The sequence below is a fragment of the Helicoverpa armigera genome, chromosome 28, assembly GCF_030705265.1.
Source record: "Helicoverpa armigera isolate CAAS_96S chromosome 28, ASM3070526v1, whole genome shotgun sequence".
NCBI classification, from domain to species: Eukaryota; Metazoa; Arthropoda; class Insecta; order Lepidoptera; family Noctuidae; genus Helicoverpa; species Helicoverpa armigera.
Window position 1 is genome coordinate 2,108,236 of NC_087147.1, and position 19,249 is coordinate 2,127,484.

Consider the following 19,249-nt stretch of genomic DNA (forward strand, 5'->3'; position numbering starts at 1 on the left):
CCAAAATGTTTCTACTTTTACTTTACCTTTCTACTTTAATCCAACTTGAGAGGCCTTATAAACTTTTTTACTTACAATATAATTATATTATAGTTCTATTCTAGTCATCTTCTCGATTTTAAGCAAAGCTAGCATAACCTACTTTTATCTTAAAGCAGCATTGTATTCGAATTTAGTATCATAGACATCCGATTATCATTATTATAAATTGTGACGTCATTTCCCGTTGCATTTGGCTCTCACCTAAGAGTACCCGCAGACTGCAAACTTTTAATCGGCCGATAGTCTGTTTGGGCTCTTAAATCAGTATGAAGATGATTGGCAAGTACGCACGTTATAAAGATCAGGTATTTAGCCTGTATCAGACCGAGTGAAAACTTTGATTGGAATCAAGATTTACTTTAAAAAAAATGGCTAACCATCGGGTCAACTGTCGACCGTGTCGTGCTGAAAAAAGTCTATTCTTTTGCGCTGTTTCTTCATGTTGGAAAAAGTGACAGCCATCCTGATATCAAAATTGCTATCACCTTAAGATGCTAATTATCTTCAACACTACGAGGGAAGCAATTAGGTAGCAACGAATGGCATCTGGTAACAATTAGGTAGCATCTCTCTATAAGTATTTTGAGGGGATCTATGAGTAGTGACGGTAACCTGTCGGCTGACGGTTTAGTCTTCAGTGTGCTAGTACTCTTAACAATGGTTTGTCTGCCAAAACATTAATTGAAACTATAGTTGGCACACGTTTGATTCGTAAACTATTGACTAATTCACATTCGGCTGTGGCTTTATGCCAAATAACTGTTTATTGAGTTGTAGGTAACGATGGGTGAAGTTATATGTATGTATATAGGAAATATCATCATCTGACTAGCCTTTCCCAAAACTCAGTCTGTCATCATATTGTACGGTATATCAGGCGGAGCTCCTTGCCATCTGCCATTCCACTAGGGAAATCCTCAGAAGAAAGGAGAAAACTTACGCGGTATACAGTGACTCCATGGCAGCTCTCCAGACCATAGCCAACCTAACATCCCTACATCCTCTGGCTGTAGAAACACGCGCAAACCTGAGAACCTTATCACAGGACAACAAAACTGTCGTTTTGTACTGGATTAAGGCTCACGTTGGCCTAGAGGGTAACGAGCGAGCGGATTATTTGGCAAAAGAAGCGGCCTTGAAGTCCAAAAAGAGTGCCAATTATGACAAGTGTCCCATTTCATTCGTTAAGCGATGTATACGAATGCGGTCGCTGGGCGAATGGAATGAGAGATACAGGAACGGTGATACCGCGAGCATTACAAAAATCTTCTTTCCAGACGCAGTTATAGCCCACAGGGTAGTCAGGAAGATTCAACCAAGTGGAGTCATAACGCAGGTAATGACGGGGCACGGTGGTTTCTCGGAGTATCTTCATCGCTTTAGATGCAAAGAGAACCCATCGTGCATTTGCGAACCTGGTAGAGCCGAAACTGTCCCACATCTCCTATTAGAATGTCCCATTTTCTCGATGGAAAGATTCGACATTGAAAATAAAATTGAAACCAAGATGGAGTCATCCAACATAGCCAGTTTAATGCTAGGTAAATAATTAGAATACTGTAAAAACATAGCCGATAAAGTAATTAAGAGAAATAAATAAGTAAATAAATTATGTTCACAAAATATTTTGAAAATATTTTAGTTAACATATAAAACCAATAGAATAAGAATATATATTAAGAAAAATGTATTGTACGAAAAGTCTGTAGAAAAAATAATAATGTATAAGCATGTATAGAAAATACCTAGATGTAAGTGCAAAATTGTATAAAAGAAGAAATAGATGTTATAACTAAGAAATTGTGAAATAGAATTAAGATTATCAAAAAGTTTAATAAAAATAAAAACGGTAGGAGGAGAAAAATGGGAACTCCACCCAATTTATGAGCAAGAGAAATAGAGCGAGAGTGTATGATATAGAAAAAAAAAAAAAAGAAGTTGGCATGAAAGGTAATAAATGTAGATACAGTCTGCAGCATTACTGCTGGAGGTAGGAGCAACAATGCCCTGTGATGACGGGTGCATTTAAAAAAAAAAAAATACTCAATACTTTTATTGCTTTCCACATGTATTCTTAGGTGGTCGTAACTCATAAATAGTTCACATGGACCCTGTCGGGCACAGCAAAATAAGTTACCCAGTCAATCCGATATCCCTTGGTAGTGACGGTTGTCAGATTTTAACTACCAGAAACGACAGCCAAAGCCAAAATGTTTAAATGATAGCCAGTTTAGCCAGGACGTAGTTATTTTGTCCTTCGTAGCCAACAAATTCAGGGTGCCTTCCGAAATACAGAAGAAGTCAAGATGGTCACCCATCCACGTATCAACTCCGACGCGCATTGCTTAACCTTATGATCTATTAATCCGTGCAACAGTTAACTTAGCCACGAGCCCCCTAATAAGTACCTACACCTTTAAGGTATCTTAATTTAAACATAGCAATTCCAGTTAATAACTTAAACCAACAAACCCAACTAATCTTAAAAACTAATATTTTTCTACAACCTCCCAGTCTTTGATCTTAACATCAACTTAGTTATTTGAACTTTAACTGCGAGTTAAAGTTTAACCACGACGTTACAGTTTTATGAAGTTTCTATTACTTTGGTTCAATCGAAGTACGATGGAACTTTTCAATCATAGAGATGCTTATTACTTGGTTATAAAATATACCTAAAACATTGAAACGGTAGAAAAAGAACTGAAAACATCATCTGCCTAGCCTTCTTCCAACTGTTTTGGGGCCGGCTTCCAGTCTAAGCGGATGCAGCTGAGTACCTACCAGTGTTTTACATGGAGCGGCAGCCTATCTGACCACCTCAACCCGATAGCCCTTGCCTAGCCCTTGGCAAGACTGGTAGTCAGACTTTTGGCTTCTGGCTAACCGTACCGACAGCCAAAAGTGTTTGATAACAGAGTACTGAAAACTCGACAACATGAATTTTGCTTAATAAACCTATTCTAATAAGTCCCACAGAAATCAGTTTCATAACCTAATTTTCCCCAAAAAAATCTTGAAGAATAAATAATCCAAAACAGAATTTCTGAACAAACAAAACTCCCGCTGCACTATTTGTCTCCGTTAATTAATTACGCAGCTCAAACAGATAAGGAAAGTGTGATTAATAAAACAAACATACATTTATATTAATATTTATATGCATGCAAAAGCATTTGTTTATGTCAGGGGGCGGGGATGAGGGATAAGGGATGATATCTGGTGATTGTATTGAGGGGCTCATGGTTAAGTATGGATGATTTATCTTAGGAAAGCGGATGAGCCAAACTTGTGTGTGTAACAGTAGATAGATGCACATTGTGTTAATTTGTGTTAGTATTACTCGGTGACTCTGTCACTATTGAGTGCTACTGATTTGTCTTTTGTGGGAAAGCACCATATGACTCCTCCCGCTGTGGGTGCAGCGTGAGGGAGTGTCAGACTCTTACTGACTTAAACCCACCATGTTCCTTCTGGAGCCCTTTATGTAGCAGGGCCGCGGTAACTCTTTCGAACAACCCCACAGCCCCAGCAGGCTTTGGCCTTGGGCCCTAAGGGGCCCACTGGGTTTGCTAAATCTCTTTGTGTCAATAGTCACCCATCCAAGGAGACTTTCTGGCTTCTGACTAACTTAAAGACTGTCAAAGATGTTCAAATGACATTTGGTGTGACCCACCAATTTATCGTGTCTTCCGAAACACGGAAGAACTCCTCATGACAGGATGGTCACCATTGGCTTTAACTACGAACAAGTACATACACAGTTTCATATTTTTAAGATTAGGTAAGAATATACAAAATATTGTACGTACATACTTACTTCTTACTTAACTAACATTAATAATACGAAAGGTTTATAACCCCGAAGAGTAAAAACAACAAAGTAATCCATTACCTCGGATTATCATAAAACATGTAATGTATGTAAAATGCGTGTAATATTGTGACCGCGCCAATAAATGTAGGTAAGTATATAGTATATTTTGTCACTCACACTCCGATCTGAGACGAGTTTTATGCTTTTTAGATGTTAGGTAAAACTGTGTAAGTAGATAAATCAAAAAAAATATATATTTGTTAAAGAAAAGTTTTTCGATGAGTATTTGGTTTTATCATTTCTTGTAATCGGTGTAGTGCTTTTTCTATTTTTGAAGGAATAAAAACGTTATTACAGTAAGCAGTTTTAAATTTTTTAAATTATACTTTCTAAAACCTAAAGTCCAAATCAAAGAAATCTTACAATTTAAATAAATATAAAAATCATAAAATATAGTGGAATATAAGGTCCTTGCAGAAAAAAAAACCGTAGTTAGGTGGAATGAATTAAAAGGCTTTGTAATTAAAATTGTTTGAAATGGTTGGGGAAGTCGGTGTGTCACTCTGATTAAATATCCTACTTAGGCCGTCTACAAGATGCTGCTATAAAACAGATAGGCACTTCAACACAAATGCCAAAACCGTCTTGTATACATCCCAAAACAACACAAAAAAACTTCAACACAACACACATTTTTAATAAAAACCGCCCAACAAGCTTATCGAAGCGTAAAACAATTCTCCCACCCTGAGCCGAGCTGCATTAATTTCTCAAAAAAATCCGGTTACGCCATTTTCCCGTGCGACGGCTTATATTTACTCCGTACATATTTTACGGGCGGATTCCATCGGATCGACAGATGACGTCGGCCGTATTTTACTGGGCTTTTACTACCTTTTGCACTTACGCCCCTTTTCCTAATGAGAAATGAATACTTGGTATGGTTTTAAAGCTGGTTTTTCACACTTTAAAGAATATTGCAAGTTTTTTTTATCTATAAGGTAGGATTTTTTTCTTAATCTTAACGAGGAAAGGTTCGGTGTTGCCAAGGAAAGATTTAGTTTTACCCTAAATCTCCTAAACTACTGAACCGATTTGAAAAATTCGTTCATTGATTTGAAGCTACATTATCAACGAATGACGTATACTTTCCGTATTCGTTATATTTACTCGGTACATATTTTACGGGCGGATTCCATCGGATCGACAGATGACGTCGGCCGTATTTTACTGGGCTTTTACTACCTCTTGCACTTACGCCCCTTTTCCTAATGAGAAATGAATACTTATAGGTGGTTTTAAAGCTGGTTTTTCACACGTTATAAAGAATATTGCAAGTTTTTTTTATCTGATTAGGTAGATTTTTTTTCTTAATTCTACCAAGGAAAGATTCGGTCTTGCCAAAGAAAGATTCTGTTTTACCCTAAACCTCCTAAACTACTAAACCGATTGAAAAATGCGTTCACTGTTTTGAAACTACATTATCTCCGTGTGACGTATATATATTTTAAGTTTTTGTTATATTTACTAGGTACATATTTTACGGCCGGATTCCATCGGATCGACAGATGACGTCGGCCGTATTTTACTGGGCTTTTACTACCTTTTGCACTTACGCCCCTTTTCCTAATGAGAAATGAATACTTATAGGTGGTTTTAAAGCTGGTTTTTCACACCTTAAAAAGAATGTTGGCAGTTTTTTTATCTATAAGGTAGATTTTTTTTCTTAATGTTACCGAGGAAAGATTCGGTGTGGCCAAGGAAAGATTTAGTTTTACCCTAAATCTCCTAAACTACTGAACCGATTTGAAAAATTTGTTCACTTTTTTTGAAACTACACTATCTTCTGGTGACGTATATTTTCCGTTTTCGTTATATTTACTCCGTACATATTTTACGGGCGGATTTCATCGGATCGACAGATGACGTCGGCCGTATTTTACTGGGCTTTTACTACCTTTTGCACTTACGCCCCTTTTCCTAATGAGAAATGAATATAGGTGGTTTTAAAGCTGGTTTTGACACCTTATAAAGAATATTGGCAGTTTTTTATCTGATTAGGTACATTTTTGGGTGTTCTACTAATGAAGATTGGGAATTGGTGGCCGTTAAAATGTTCAAATGACAGTATCTTTGGCCGTCGTTTGGAAGCCAAACACATTCAGTTTTACCAAGGAAGGGTTCAGTATTACCCTAAAAGCTCCAAAACTACATAACCGATTTGAAAAATTCTGTCACTAAAACACTAAAATCATCCCCGGGTGCCATAGCAGATATTTTATCCATGAGCTGAAAATAGTTTCCACGGGACGCTACTCAAACCTCGGAAAACAGTCAGCTAGTTTATATAAAGTTATCATCAAATTCCGTTCACCAAGTCTAACCAAGGGGTATTGGGTTGCCCGGGTAACTGGGTTGAGGAGGACAGATAGGCAGTCGATTCTTGTATAGCACTGGTACTCAGCTGAATCCGGTTAGACTGGAAGCCGACCCCAACATAGTTGGGAAAAGGCTCGGAGGATGATGATCAAATTCCGTTCATCTATATTTCCGTAACTGCAGTCATTGATAGATTCTGATGTCATCAACGCAAAGTCACCACTCGCAAACAATTAAACGCAACATAAATAACTGAAAACTGAAGTGAACTGGGAATAGCAATCGTGACAACACATAGAGCATGTAAACCACCGGATACGCCATAAGAATAAATTAATGTCTTTCCGAAAAAATCTGCAAAATTACGCACAAAAGGCAACCACACATACTATCGGTTGATCTATTCTCTAGCTTTTGCCAGCGCTTTCACCCAAATCCCGTGGAAGCCACCACGCAACATAAAAATAAGCATATATGTAAGTATTTCTGGACAAACTATATAATACGGAAGGATCTTTCAAATCGATCTAGTAGTTCAATTCTATATTCTATATTAGAGCAACTTTTTTGGCTGAAGAAGACTAAGGAAAATATGGATTAGGTAACTGCCTGAAAGAGTACCGGAGTAAGAAGGGAATGAATATTAAATTGACGTCTGACAGACAGAAACGAAAGCAAAAAACAAATTGCACCGAAAAAAACTTGGGAACAGGGCTTGTTGCCTCGTGAAGAAGAAGACACGTTTTTGGTAAAAGAAAAGGCAATGGCTTATCCAGTGAGTTCAATGCTCCTAGAGACAACATGACATTTGACAAACACAGTCCCCGTTAATGGCGGCGAGTGAAACTGCTAGTATTAATTACTGCGACCCGCGGCGCATGTACACTGCTGTTGAAAACGGACATTTATTTGTCCTACTACCCAGTGGACCTTTGGGCAAAATAGTTGGGTATAACAAAGTATGTCTGTCTTTCGCGATAAACTCAAAGACGAATGCCCGGATTTTCATAGGATTTTCGCCAATATTTAATAATACGTCCAAGACCGATTCCGGCCACAAAAGGAGATTATCCAACTGCGCAGGACATATTATAGTGCACGAGTATTTACGCAGACACAGGTGCAATCTCTGTTCTCTCACTCTCATAGCCTGATGGCACGATAATCTGACACAACCGAAGAGAGATCAGCCGTAGACCGACAATCACGTGCACTCCGATCCGCCGCGTGTATCAATCTCCGACTTTCAGACTACGGGCTGCCTTAAAAATTTTTGTAAAACCCACAAAGCAATTTCGGCCCGACCCTAGAATCGAACCCGAGACCTCGCAACTATGCCAACAACATGCAACTAGACTAACAAAGCAGTTTCAAAACGAAATCACAGATATCCAAAAAGTAGAAATAGGGTTATATACCCGCCTCTACGAAGCTTGAAAAAGTAGATACTTAATTTCTAATTCCCACAATAAATAGACCAACACACTTATCAATAATTAACTTATCTTTCTAAACCAGTAATTCGGAAATATCCAATACACATTCTTCCGAACTGCCAAGATAATAAGACTTGCTACCCAAGTACCCAAGTCCGACGCGATTCATCTTGCACTATCTTTGTAATTGCTATACTTAACTATAGTTTTCTAAATGTCAGTGTATGTTAGACTAGTATATGGAAAGATTGATATCTTACAGATAGAGGGATATAAGAAAACTTTTGCTACAAATCATTACATAGTATAAAACAGAGTCGCTTTTTCTGTCTATGTTTCCCTATATCTCTATGTCCCATTGAATCTTTAAAACTACGCAACAGCTTCAAAAAGCTGTTTTTTTAATAGATGGAGTGATTAAAGAGGAAGATTTATATGTATAATACCTAAAATCCATTAAATAGTGGGGAAATACTGTTATCCTGTGCGAAGCCGGGGTGGGTCGCTAGTCTATGTATAAAGAAAATCGTATTATGGCGCATTCACACAGGCGGATTTTTCTTGACTTGTGCGAAAGATAACGTTGAAAACGACAAATATTTGAAATAAATGAGTCTCGTTTTGCTATAGGTATACACGCATCAAAAATCCTCTTTATTTCATACTTAACACAATCAATTACAATTGTTTAAAAAAAAGGCTTTATCAAAATCGGTTCATCTTTCTAGGAGCTACACTACCACAGTTTGACACAAAGATACCCATGATAAGCATTAAGTACATGAGTATCAACGGCGTGTATCAAAAGACTAACAAAACATGAGTATTTCTCCCGGGCTCAAAAAAGGTAACATTAGAAGCAAAAATATGTGTTCAGTTTTACGCACTTTATAACAACCGAGGGGTTAGAAAGGTTACGAAAATTCGGCTTCGTCATAATTAACTGTTGTATGCATGAGTTAATTGTTTTGACAGTTTATATGTTGTTCAGAAAACCGTTGATTAATGACTAAATGTATTGTTAAGCCGTATTTTGGGTAATTGTTTTATACTGCATGTGTTTTTTTTAATTGAGAGCGAGTTTTTCGTCCCTTGTTTTTCGACTAGGCGGGAGAGTATAAGCTTTTTATACAGAGATGCTAACTTAAAAAATAATAAGGTTTCGCTTAAAAAATATATATGACTGTGGGATACCTAGCTGGATATTGATAGACCTAGCTCGGCAAGCAAAAAGATGGGCAACAGTATCTCCGAAACCAAAAATATCCCACACTGAGGTCAGTCCATACTATATATACTATATAATAAAGTATATTATGTACATGTTACATACTATGTATATGTTTGTTTTTGGTACCTTTAAGGCTCCGAAACTAACGAGCCGATTTAAACATTCTTTCACTGTTATAAAGATAGAACCTTCTCGAATAACATAAGCTAGGTATATCTCATCCCGGTACGGGCAGAAAGGAAAACAGCTAGTATAAAATAAAAGTAAACGTGAGTGAAGTCTTTCGAAAAGAGAATATAGTTCTATTAATAAATAAAAAGCATTTTGGGCCACAAACCCACAAAAATTACGAACCAAAATAAAATACCTTACCAAATAGTTTTTCATTGAATATCCAAAGCCTAAAGGAAAGTTAAAATGCCAGCATCCAATATAAAATTAAATAAAGGAAACTTGTACCAAAGTTTTCCCATTTATTTCTCTCTCTGGACTTTTGGGTTGCCACAATAAAAATTATGTTTTTAATTTATTACGGAACCACCTGCTGCTGGTGGAACAAAAACAGTATTTTATGGTCTTATTTTATCTGGCAACCCTGTTATAGAAATACTGGTTTATCCTACCACGTACCTGCCCACGTACACGTACCTATTTTTAGTTTCTGTGGTAGATAATAAATGTTCAAGTTTTTATTTTTTAGGTGTTGCGAAAAATAGTTTAAACTACATATTTTAGGACTTTTTGCTACAAAGTGTTTCGATACGTTTGTCTGTCTGTCATCATCGGTCTGTCCTTATTGCCAACTAGGTTGGGGTGCAGCTGAGTACCTACCAATGTTTTACAAGGAGCGATTACCTATCTGACCTCATCAACCCAGTTACCCTGACAACCCAATACCTCTAGGTAGGACTGGTTGTCAGACTTATTGGCTTCTGACTACCCGTAACGACTGTCAACGATGTTCAAATGACAGCCGACCCCTACGTTTGTCTGTCTGAAAAACAACTGCGCGACTGTTTTTTCTCAATGTATAAGTTTGTAAATTCATTAAAGTTTAGTTAACATACCATGGGCAAAGACGGGGCAGGCTTCTAGTTACTTCTACTCAATCAGAATAACGTCACAAAAATGATTGTTTTTCACTTTAGAAGCAAAATACAGAATTGAATTTTGGCTTCGTCTGCATTGTTATATTCTTGGCAGTCGCACGATACTGAGATCTACGAATAATGGATAAGGTATATTGTCAACAACAAAAGGGAAGAAGGCAGATGGTGTATTGGTTCAGTAAATGCTGTCATGTTTTGTAAGATTTATATGTATCAGAGTTTTAATTTACATAGAAAAGTAGGTACTTACTAGCTTCCTAGCAAAAGTCTTTTAAAAAGTAGCCTACATAAAAATACTTCATCAAAAGAATCTATCTAAAACAGAAATAATTGTGGTGGTTCCTGAGATTATCGCGTTCAAACAAGCAAAACTCCTTCAGCTTTATAATATCAGTAGGTATAGATATGGTTTTATAGAGATAAAGATCGTATACCTATTTGTCCAAAACATGAGCGTGCGGTACAAACAAGTTTGAAAAGCAAGATGTTACCTACATAATAATCACATTCTTGCATGTTTTGCCCACAAGGAAGTGATATCGCCGTGATGAACTTTAAAATACTTACATTTCTAAAAAGGTACGTACAGTCAACTTCAGGTCAGTGGTAACAGTTTTATAGGAAAATCGTACTTATTACTATTGAGTTAAGGTACATGACAGTTACCACTGATGTGCGGTCTACCGTACAAATGAATAAGAGTAATTCTATCTCTAAAGACTATACTTTATACCTACCCACCTACCAAAAACAAATAAAATTATACTTCAAGAATGTCACATCTACTCTCTCCTGGCTCCCTGTTCTAGATATCGGAGAACGTCAGTCGGCGGTGAGATATGGCGTTATTTGACATTCGTTTTATGATTTATTGTACTCCACCGAATACAACCCTTGGAGATACGGAGAAAGTGACTGAATGTAGTGTTGCTAAAATATGGGAGTTTCTCCCCGAATTAAGGGAGAAAAAAAATGTAAATGGATCTTTAGAAAGATAAAGTTTTGAGCTAATTTATTAATATAGTAATTTATATGTTATGATCAGCCTTTTTATCGTCCCACTACTGGGTACAGGTCTCCTCTCATACGGAGAAGGATTGAGCGTTAATCACCACGCTTGCTCAATGCGGGTTAGTGATTTCAGGCTTTATAGTCCCGGTTTCCTTTAGTGTTTTCCTTTACCTTCATGCATGCATGCATTCACGCATGGGTGTTTAGTCAGCAAGAGTCTAACATTTCCTGTGGTGATTTGACGATTTCCTTCTTACCAAAAAAAGCCTTCAAGCCAAGGTATTTCTTTTGAACAATTTCGCAGTCCCTGACTAAGAAAACTAATCTAATGTCAATCAAAGAAAACTTTGGTTAGCAGTTAAATCTAATTAAAGTAAACTTTATTTTATCCCCGGAAGAGATATTTCCTTTAGTTCATTACGATTCCGAGAAATATCGTTTTCACTCTTTGTTATGAAACTTAATTTCAGTTTCAATTATTCTCACGAATAAAATCAAATTAATATTATTTCTCGCCATTTTGGCTGTGGTAAAGGCAGGAAAAAGTTATATTTTACTTATTATTTTATTACTATCTATTTTCTCACGGTTTCACTCTGATTTCTTTCTGGGGAAACTTATGTTAGTTACTGGAAAAAATATAGCCTATGTTACTTGGGGATAGGGCTGCCATCCGTCCGGGTTTCCCCGGATTTGTCCTCGTTTGGAGGTCGTCCGGGGGCCGCCCGGGCGGGGTTTCAAGAAGTGTCCGGGGAAAACCCGGACACTTTTCATGTAAGGAAGCACCTCATTGAATTTAAGAATTTGTTAATAGTAAAAGGCTTACAAATTAGGTATTATTTACGGAACGTACTCGTTCGGGGGAAAAAATGCGATTTACGCCAAATGTCCGGGTTTTTTAAATGTTTGTCCGGGTTTGGCGAAACTCGAGATAGCAGCCCTACTTGGGGATCGTGTAGCTTTCGAACAGTGTTTTTTTAAATCAGTTAGGAAATCGGCTAAGTAAGAATCGGTAGAAGCCGACTCTTACTAATATAATAAAAAGTATCAATTTTTCTTTGTTTGCTGAGTACAAACAAACCAAACAGCCCGCCAAATAAAAATTATAACTTCGCTAACAAAATAAATTAAAAAGCAAAAAGTTCCTACCAGAATTGCCCCCAAACTTATGCCAAAACATACAACCTCTTTTATCCGCAAAAATAAATTCGAATAAAAAACATAAAGAAAGACATAAAAAGAAGAATACCCGTGTCATTAGAATGTCATGAAAGCAAAATTTTCTAATGTGATCCTATGTAATTTACAAATAAACTTGTTGAAACGTAAATCTTGCGTGCCTACTACAGATTTTTTGGAAAATGATTTGACTACCAAAATAAGAGGTTAGTAGAAATTTCATTACTTGTGTTCATACCTATACATTCTATGTACCATATAAAAGTACGTATATAAGTGTGCAGTCACAGTGTGCGAGGAGAGGGCAGTTGGAGTTTTTATGGGTAACGCAAACATATATTTTTGTCAGTCATTCCCGCTCACTCGCTCCGCTCGCCTCATTCCAAATGTTATCCGCTTGCGGACTCCACTGCCCGCCCCTCACACTTAAAGTCGGCGGTAGCTCAAATTATGATACTCTTAAATTAATAGGCTTTCGATTTTTATACTCTAAAAACAATAGCATAAAGTTAAAAGTCAAAACTAAAGCAACCTGACTGCTATGTAGCGTTAGGAACACCACAAATTAGTTTAAAGGTAAAACTTACTGTCCCATTCGTATGTACGGATCCGAAAAGGGACTAATTTATTTTCAAAACCCTTTTCTGTCCCTTCTCTAGTTTGCACGCGAAAGTTTTTGGTTTCCAATGTAATAATTACGACAATTACTTATTATAACGCGTTTTCATAGTAATATTAGTGAATTCAAGTTGAGATACTAATAATTAAGGCAATAGTGACGAAAAGACGTATTGCGAGAAACAAACAATCACACACACAAACATAGCTAAAGAAAATGACAACGATGAATAGAATACAAATATTTTTGGTTACAGAAGAGGAGAGAAGACATTTGAGATGGGTAAAAGGCCCTCTGAATCTAAGCGCAAAGACAAAGATGGAGAAACGAAAGTTCTATTCAAAAAGTCAAACGCGACCATGTTCGTACACTCAAGAACTGGTTCGGCAACATCACAGCTATTCTCTAGAAGCGGTATGCTACTCATCAAGAAGAACTTAGAGAACAGTCACAATTACTACACGGACAGAGGCAAACTTAAAAGGGATTTGAGTGTTGAAACAGACTTTTGCATAATGCGCAGGTACTACAGAGGTAAGAAGAACAAAATGTCCACACAAGACGGCTCCGCCAAGTCTAAATATTCTACAGTAGTCGACACAGAAGTGGAAACTATAGAAGAGTTCCCAGATATGAGTGCCTGTGGTGATAATGATACTGATAATAAAAGTAATCCACCTTTAGATCTAGCATCAGTAATGCTAGATAACCTTAAAGATCTCATTAACCAATGGATTCAAAAACATTTGCTAGAGAATAAAGATACAAAACAGAAAATAGATACAGTATTGGATAATTTAATGCAGAAGTTAGATCAAAAAGGGAATTTAGGATCATCTTCGGGATCTACATATGTCCTGCACAGGGAAGCTACCAACCAAGAAGTTAAAAACAAAAAGGTTTCGACCGCATCCATTACTCGTCAATATTGCAAACATTCACGTAATGTAAAAGTTGGATCTTCCAGTAACATCAGTGAGAAGTCGTCATCCCTCACTCTCCCTTTACAATACAAAGATATCAGAATTATCTCTACTTTGAGTATTCCAAGAAGTTTCCATAAAAGGGGAATGGAAGAAAAGAAAGATGACCACGGTTCTTGGTACAAGATGAAGAAAATCAAACATAAGAATATAATTCTTTCCATTGATAAGTCAAATAAACTAATAGATTCGTCGAGCTACGATTTAGTGGCGATATCTACCAAATCACTGACGAAAAGATGCAATTACGATATGAATGTGAAGAAGAAAAAGCGTCATATTGTATTTTTTCCAAAGCCTTTTTATAAAAGCGCTACAGATATTTCAAGTACTACAAATAATGAACACTCCAAGATTAATAACATTGAGATTACTAAACATCATTTAGATGATATGCCGAGCCTTCTGAAAAGCCTTTACTACAATGATCCTGTTATAACAAGTACACTTGATAAAAATATTCAATATGACACGAGAAATGATAATGGCACCATGACTGAGAAAAATTCGAATGAATTAATAAATAAAGCTAGATCTGAAAAGACAAAAGATGGATACGTTAAAATAAAGAATGGTAAATCCCTGTATGAGGGAGATCAAAGCGAACCGATCGTTACTATTGATTTTGTAGATCAAAAAGTTAAATATCCTACTCCGAAAAATTCCAAAACTATGAAAATTACTAAAGAAGAAAATCTCAAAATTAGTAAAAGCTATAAGAAAATTTCAGACAAAGGTAAAATTAACAAACGGAAGAAGCGTACACCAAATAAATTGACCTCGAATTTTAAAACACCCAAATACCAAAATATTCACAACAAACAATTTACGTTTCTCTACAAGAAAGCAAATGATCAAATGTCTCAAGGCAAAGAATTCATGAAACATTGTCAAAATATTATCCAGTATTTTGAAGATTACAATGGAAACAAAAATATCAAACTAGATGTTCGCATAAATGTATTCCCGATATTTGAAAATAGGACCAAAGATGTATGTACGAATATTAGTAACGAAGCTTCTGGTATTCATGATACTATGGGTGGCCCTACTCTCCTGTACAATGTGCGACCTACTCAAGAATGTGCACCGGTACAAATAGATGAAGAATCTATAAAAGATCCAACAGAAAACAGTTCATGTAACTACGTTCCTGAAATCATTCCCCTACTTGATGGCGCAGTTAGTCAAACTAAATACATTTTCAATGAGAATCCGAGAGAAAAACTAGACACAGTTTCTAAACATAACAGTGTTATAGAACAAGGTACTTTAACAAGTGAACTAGAGATAGTGCAAGAGATTAGTGAACTTAGATCAGTTATAAAAGATTTGGCTGCAGCAGCTGAAAAATTTGTAAGTGAGCAGGTGAAAAGGGACTCGAATAAGTCAAATGCTCAACAAACTAACATGTCGGGAAACGAAAGCAACATTTTCATATCCAGTCCAAAAGCAGAAACAGCTAATCAAAAAAATCCGTCCATAGCTGTACAATATTCCAGAGAGTTTAACGAGAAACAGAAACTGCTATCGGGCTTGAAGATATCCAAAGAACCAAAAAAGAAAGACAATTTTGAGTTTTACAATAGACTCGCCAAGAAAAGCACTTCGTACCGTATTATTGATAGCGAGTCTATACTCAGAGTAACGGACATGACATCTAAAGGTAATGAGTTTAACGAATACAAGCTGATGCATGCTGACGAAGCTTTAACGTGTTGTTTACCTAAATCAAGATCTTTATTTGAAATGACATCAGATCAAATACGTGGGCGAAAACTAATAGCCATGTACTGTGATGGATATCAGAAATGTACCCAATGTCGTGTATGTAGTGTGCATCCAGCTCCATCTTCAAGTTCAGAAAGTTCAAAAAGCACTTTTAAAAATTGGTTCTGTAGGAAAAGGAAGGTCGACAGGTGTTGTGTGAAGAAGAAAGAAACTCCTCCTCCTGCTAAAAAAAAGAAAAAAAAGAAAGTCGAAAAGAGTTTATCATCATGTGTGTGTAGATTGGCTTCTATGTCTGCAGATTCGGAGCTGCAGGAGAAGCCAGAAAAGCAAGAGAAACCAAAGAAAAAAAAAAAGAAAGCGGAAAAGAGCTTATCATCATGTGTGTGTAGAATGACTAGTGATGCAGATTCGGATCCTAATAATATAACCATGTTGAAACCAGAGAGTCTAAATTTTGGTTACTCTTCTACGATGTCCATTCCTCCAGAAAAACCGCATGAAAAGGTGAAAGAGAAACGGAATTATTTGGATGAAGAAAACAACATAAGTGTGTGTTGTGACATGACCAAGCAAAAATGTAAGAAAGTGCGCAAAGGAATGGGCTTCGGGGAAGGCTGTGTGTACTGTTTATTAATGTGGATACCTATCTTAATCATATTAATTTTGCTATACGTATTCGTGTTAAAGAAGAATATGAATTACCCCGACGAAGTGAGGGTCGTCGGCCGACAGGGACCGGAGAGAGCGACGACCAGACCCATTCCGCGGCGGAACCAGTCTTCACTCTTTTATGTTAAACTTGCTGATTTAGGATTTTAACGCGGTGTTGTTGTTTTTATTTATATTTGTTTTTACTTTCTAAATAAAATTATAATCCATGCTTTGTTTTTCTTCAACATTACCTTGAAGGCCTTTTTGCCAGAAAAAATACATGTGCATCTTATTTTGTATTTTTTTTCTCAGGTGGCAGGAGTAATTTTGAATCTAAATGGAAACAACTAAAGAATCAATCATGAAAAAGGGAAAAAGACCAAAATCAGCAACGAGATACCCTAAGAGAATGCCCACGTATGTTGTAGCGTTTGCTGTTCAGGAAAGTCATGATGATCCACCAACAAATCAGCAAATACCTAAAAAGCGAAGTTTCGAAACTGGTACACCAAGTATCAGGTCAATCTCACCTTGTGGTTCCATCAATTCATCAAACACATTCACCATAACTCCGACTGAAAAACGTTCGCATGACATAGCAACAATCAGTGAAGTAAAGATTGATATTATAGATGAAAACCAATGTGGCGATGTAGAAAAGAAGTCCCCTCAAATAAGCAGCTACTTTGTGCTGGATAATAGGATGGCGGACGAACAGCCCGAAATAATATTCAATGCATCAAAACATATAAAAAAAAGTAAAGAAAACAACAAATTTACCAGGAAGAAACCCAGGAAAAACAAACGTGTCATCAAGTTCAAGAATGTACACTTCAAATATAAAAATCCTAAAAATAACATCTCTAGAAGGCTTGAAAAGTATTATGAAAAAACAAAAATGAATTCACCAAATGCTGAACAAATCCAGAAACAGATTTGTTCCAACGTTTTATCAAAAGTGGTTTCTAGATCGCGAGTTCTGAAAAAAGTACTAGCGAAAGAAAACCTTCTTGACGAAGCCGGTCGAATTTCCTTTTCTGATGGTACGAGCGTAAATGACTTCGATGACGGCTCCCTTAGTTCTTCACCCTCAACTACCAAAAAATCTTTCGTAAGCCACACAAGTCAGAATACCTTAGTACGCAAAGGCTCATCAACATCATCAAGAAATGATGACTTTTACAGCATAAAAACTGCAAATTCAGTCATACAAGTATCTTCAGATATTACACCTTATAAAACAGATATAGTCAATATTGCTGTCGCAGTGGCTTTTAACTCAGCGAAGCCAAAAAACAATACAGATGTCCTCACTCCAAGTATTCACGAGACATTTATGCAAAAAGTTAATTTAACCAGCCAAGAAACATTTTTTGCGAACAATACCGAACTTACGTCAGAAACACCTTCTGAAGAAGAACCCAAGTACTTCAAAATTAAGTACGATGAACTCCCTCCGATGGATCTAAATGAACTCACCCCAATTAACCACAATAAAAAAGAATTCGGAAAAGAAACCCCCACAATGGACAGCAAAAATATGGTTGGCATAATGTCTAGTGAGGACGATACTTTTGTTATCGCACGAACAAGTTCCGATTTCAATAAATCAAGTATCAACTCTGGCTTCACTTTTACATCTAACTCAGATACAACGTTACGGACTGAAATTGAACAACCACTCAAGAAAGATGAATTTGCTACCCAAATTAATAACCTACCAAGTTTGTTAGACAAAGTGATTAATCTTGGATTATATCCAGGAATAACACCTTCAACTAGCTCCGGGGCAAACTTCGAAAATGAATTGAACGATGTCTCAATAACGGACAAGAAACCATTAAGCTTTACAATAATCCCAACTAACAAAGGTGACGATCTTCCTGAAGATTTTAAAAATAACTTAACCATGCTAAGAAATCCTTATGAAGTAGACAAGGTTGTGAGCCCTCAGAAACTTCCCTTACCTAACGAAGTACCCATAAAAACCAAACTTAAAGACACAGACAGACCTCCGAGAAGAACAGGCGCTGATGAAGTCAGAAATAAATATCCCACAGACTTGGGCGAGATGTGGGAGCGACTGACTTTGGTATTAGATTTAGCTGTTCAGAGATTGGAGACTACTTTAGCTGACAAGATTGCTAAGGACGTAAAAGCTTCTTTAGCAATCTTCAATCAGCAGGAATATAGAGTACCAAAATTAGAAACCCGACTATTGCAAACCACACCTGTGCCAACCACGTATGAAAGACCGATCCCGGTGATGTCACACAAAGAAGTATTCGTGGTAGAAGACCATCTGAAACAAGATACAAGTACATACGTGCAGTGTGATTTGGTGCATAACCATGTGATAGATCAGTTGATGCATCATTTGAGTGTAGATGGTCAGCAACTGATACCGACTTCCACAATGTCGCTAAAGAAGTTGATGAAACCACAGCTTATTAAGGATTATTATGAGATTTTGAAGACGCCTACAACAGTCGTTGACAGTACGATATTGGAAGTTGGGAGAGGAGATACGGTGACCGTTTCGACGGCTACAGCTGAGATCCGCAGAGAGCAGGGATTAGCCCACAAGATCCTGTTTTCCGGGACATTGACGTTTATCAGGGAGAATTTGTTCATACTCACGAGTGTGCCTACCTTTTTCGTTGTACTGTTATGTCTTTACGGAATTCTTCTAATTATAATGAAACCTATGTAATTTTGGTGAGTGATTTTTGAGTTTTATTGGTTAACCTTTCAGTTAATAAGACTGGATATTTACACGACTGTTCGACTGTTGTGACTTTTTTTCTTGAGACGCCACTTGTGAAGTTATTTTGACGTTCATATTTATCAAATACAAAATTCCATATTAATAAAAAAAGTCTAGGAGTTTATTTCCCTTTATCTTATATATAACTTTCCAATCTTTACTCGGAACTTCATGTGTGATTTGCAAAAATATTTCAGTTTTAAATAGCCCATTTATCGAGGAAGGCTACTTTTTATCAGAGACCAGGAAGTAAGTCTGGATTGCAGATGGAACCTCGTGTAGTAATATAAATAA

General features: G+C 36.8%; 1 protein-coding gene across 2 annotated transcripts; it reads left to right on the top strand.

The window, feature by feature from the left end:
- Positions 1 to 12,268: 12,268 nt before the first annotated feature.
- Positions 12,269 to 18,914, top strand: LOC110381137 (uncharacterized). Of its 2 annotated transcripts, none has more exons than XM_064042457.1 (2): positions 12,269 to 12,410; positions 16,501 to 18,914. In XM_064042457.1, exon 2 carries the CDS (start codon positions 16,526 to 16,528, stop codon positions 18,899 to 18,901), a length of 2,376 nt encoding a protein of 791 aa, XP_063898527.1. In that variant the 5' UTR covers positions 12,269 to 12,410; positions 16,501 to 16,525; the 3' UTR covers positions 18,902 to 18,914. The 2 variants fall into 2 exon arrangements, with proteins under 2 accessions (XP_063898527.1, XP_021197020.3); XM_021341345.3 differs by lacking the exon at positions 16,501 to 18,914 and adding an exon at positions 13,080 to 16,415.
- The last annotated feature ends 335 nt before the right edge of the window (positions 18,915 to 19,249 follow it).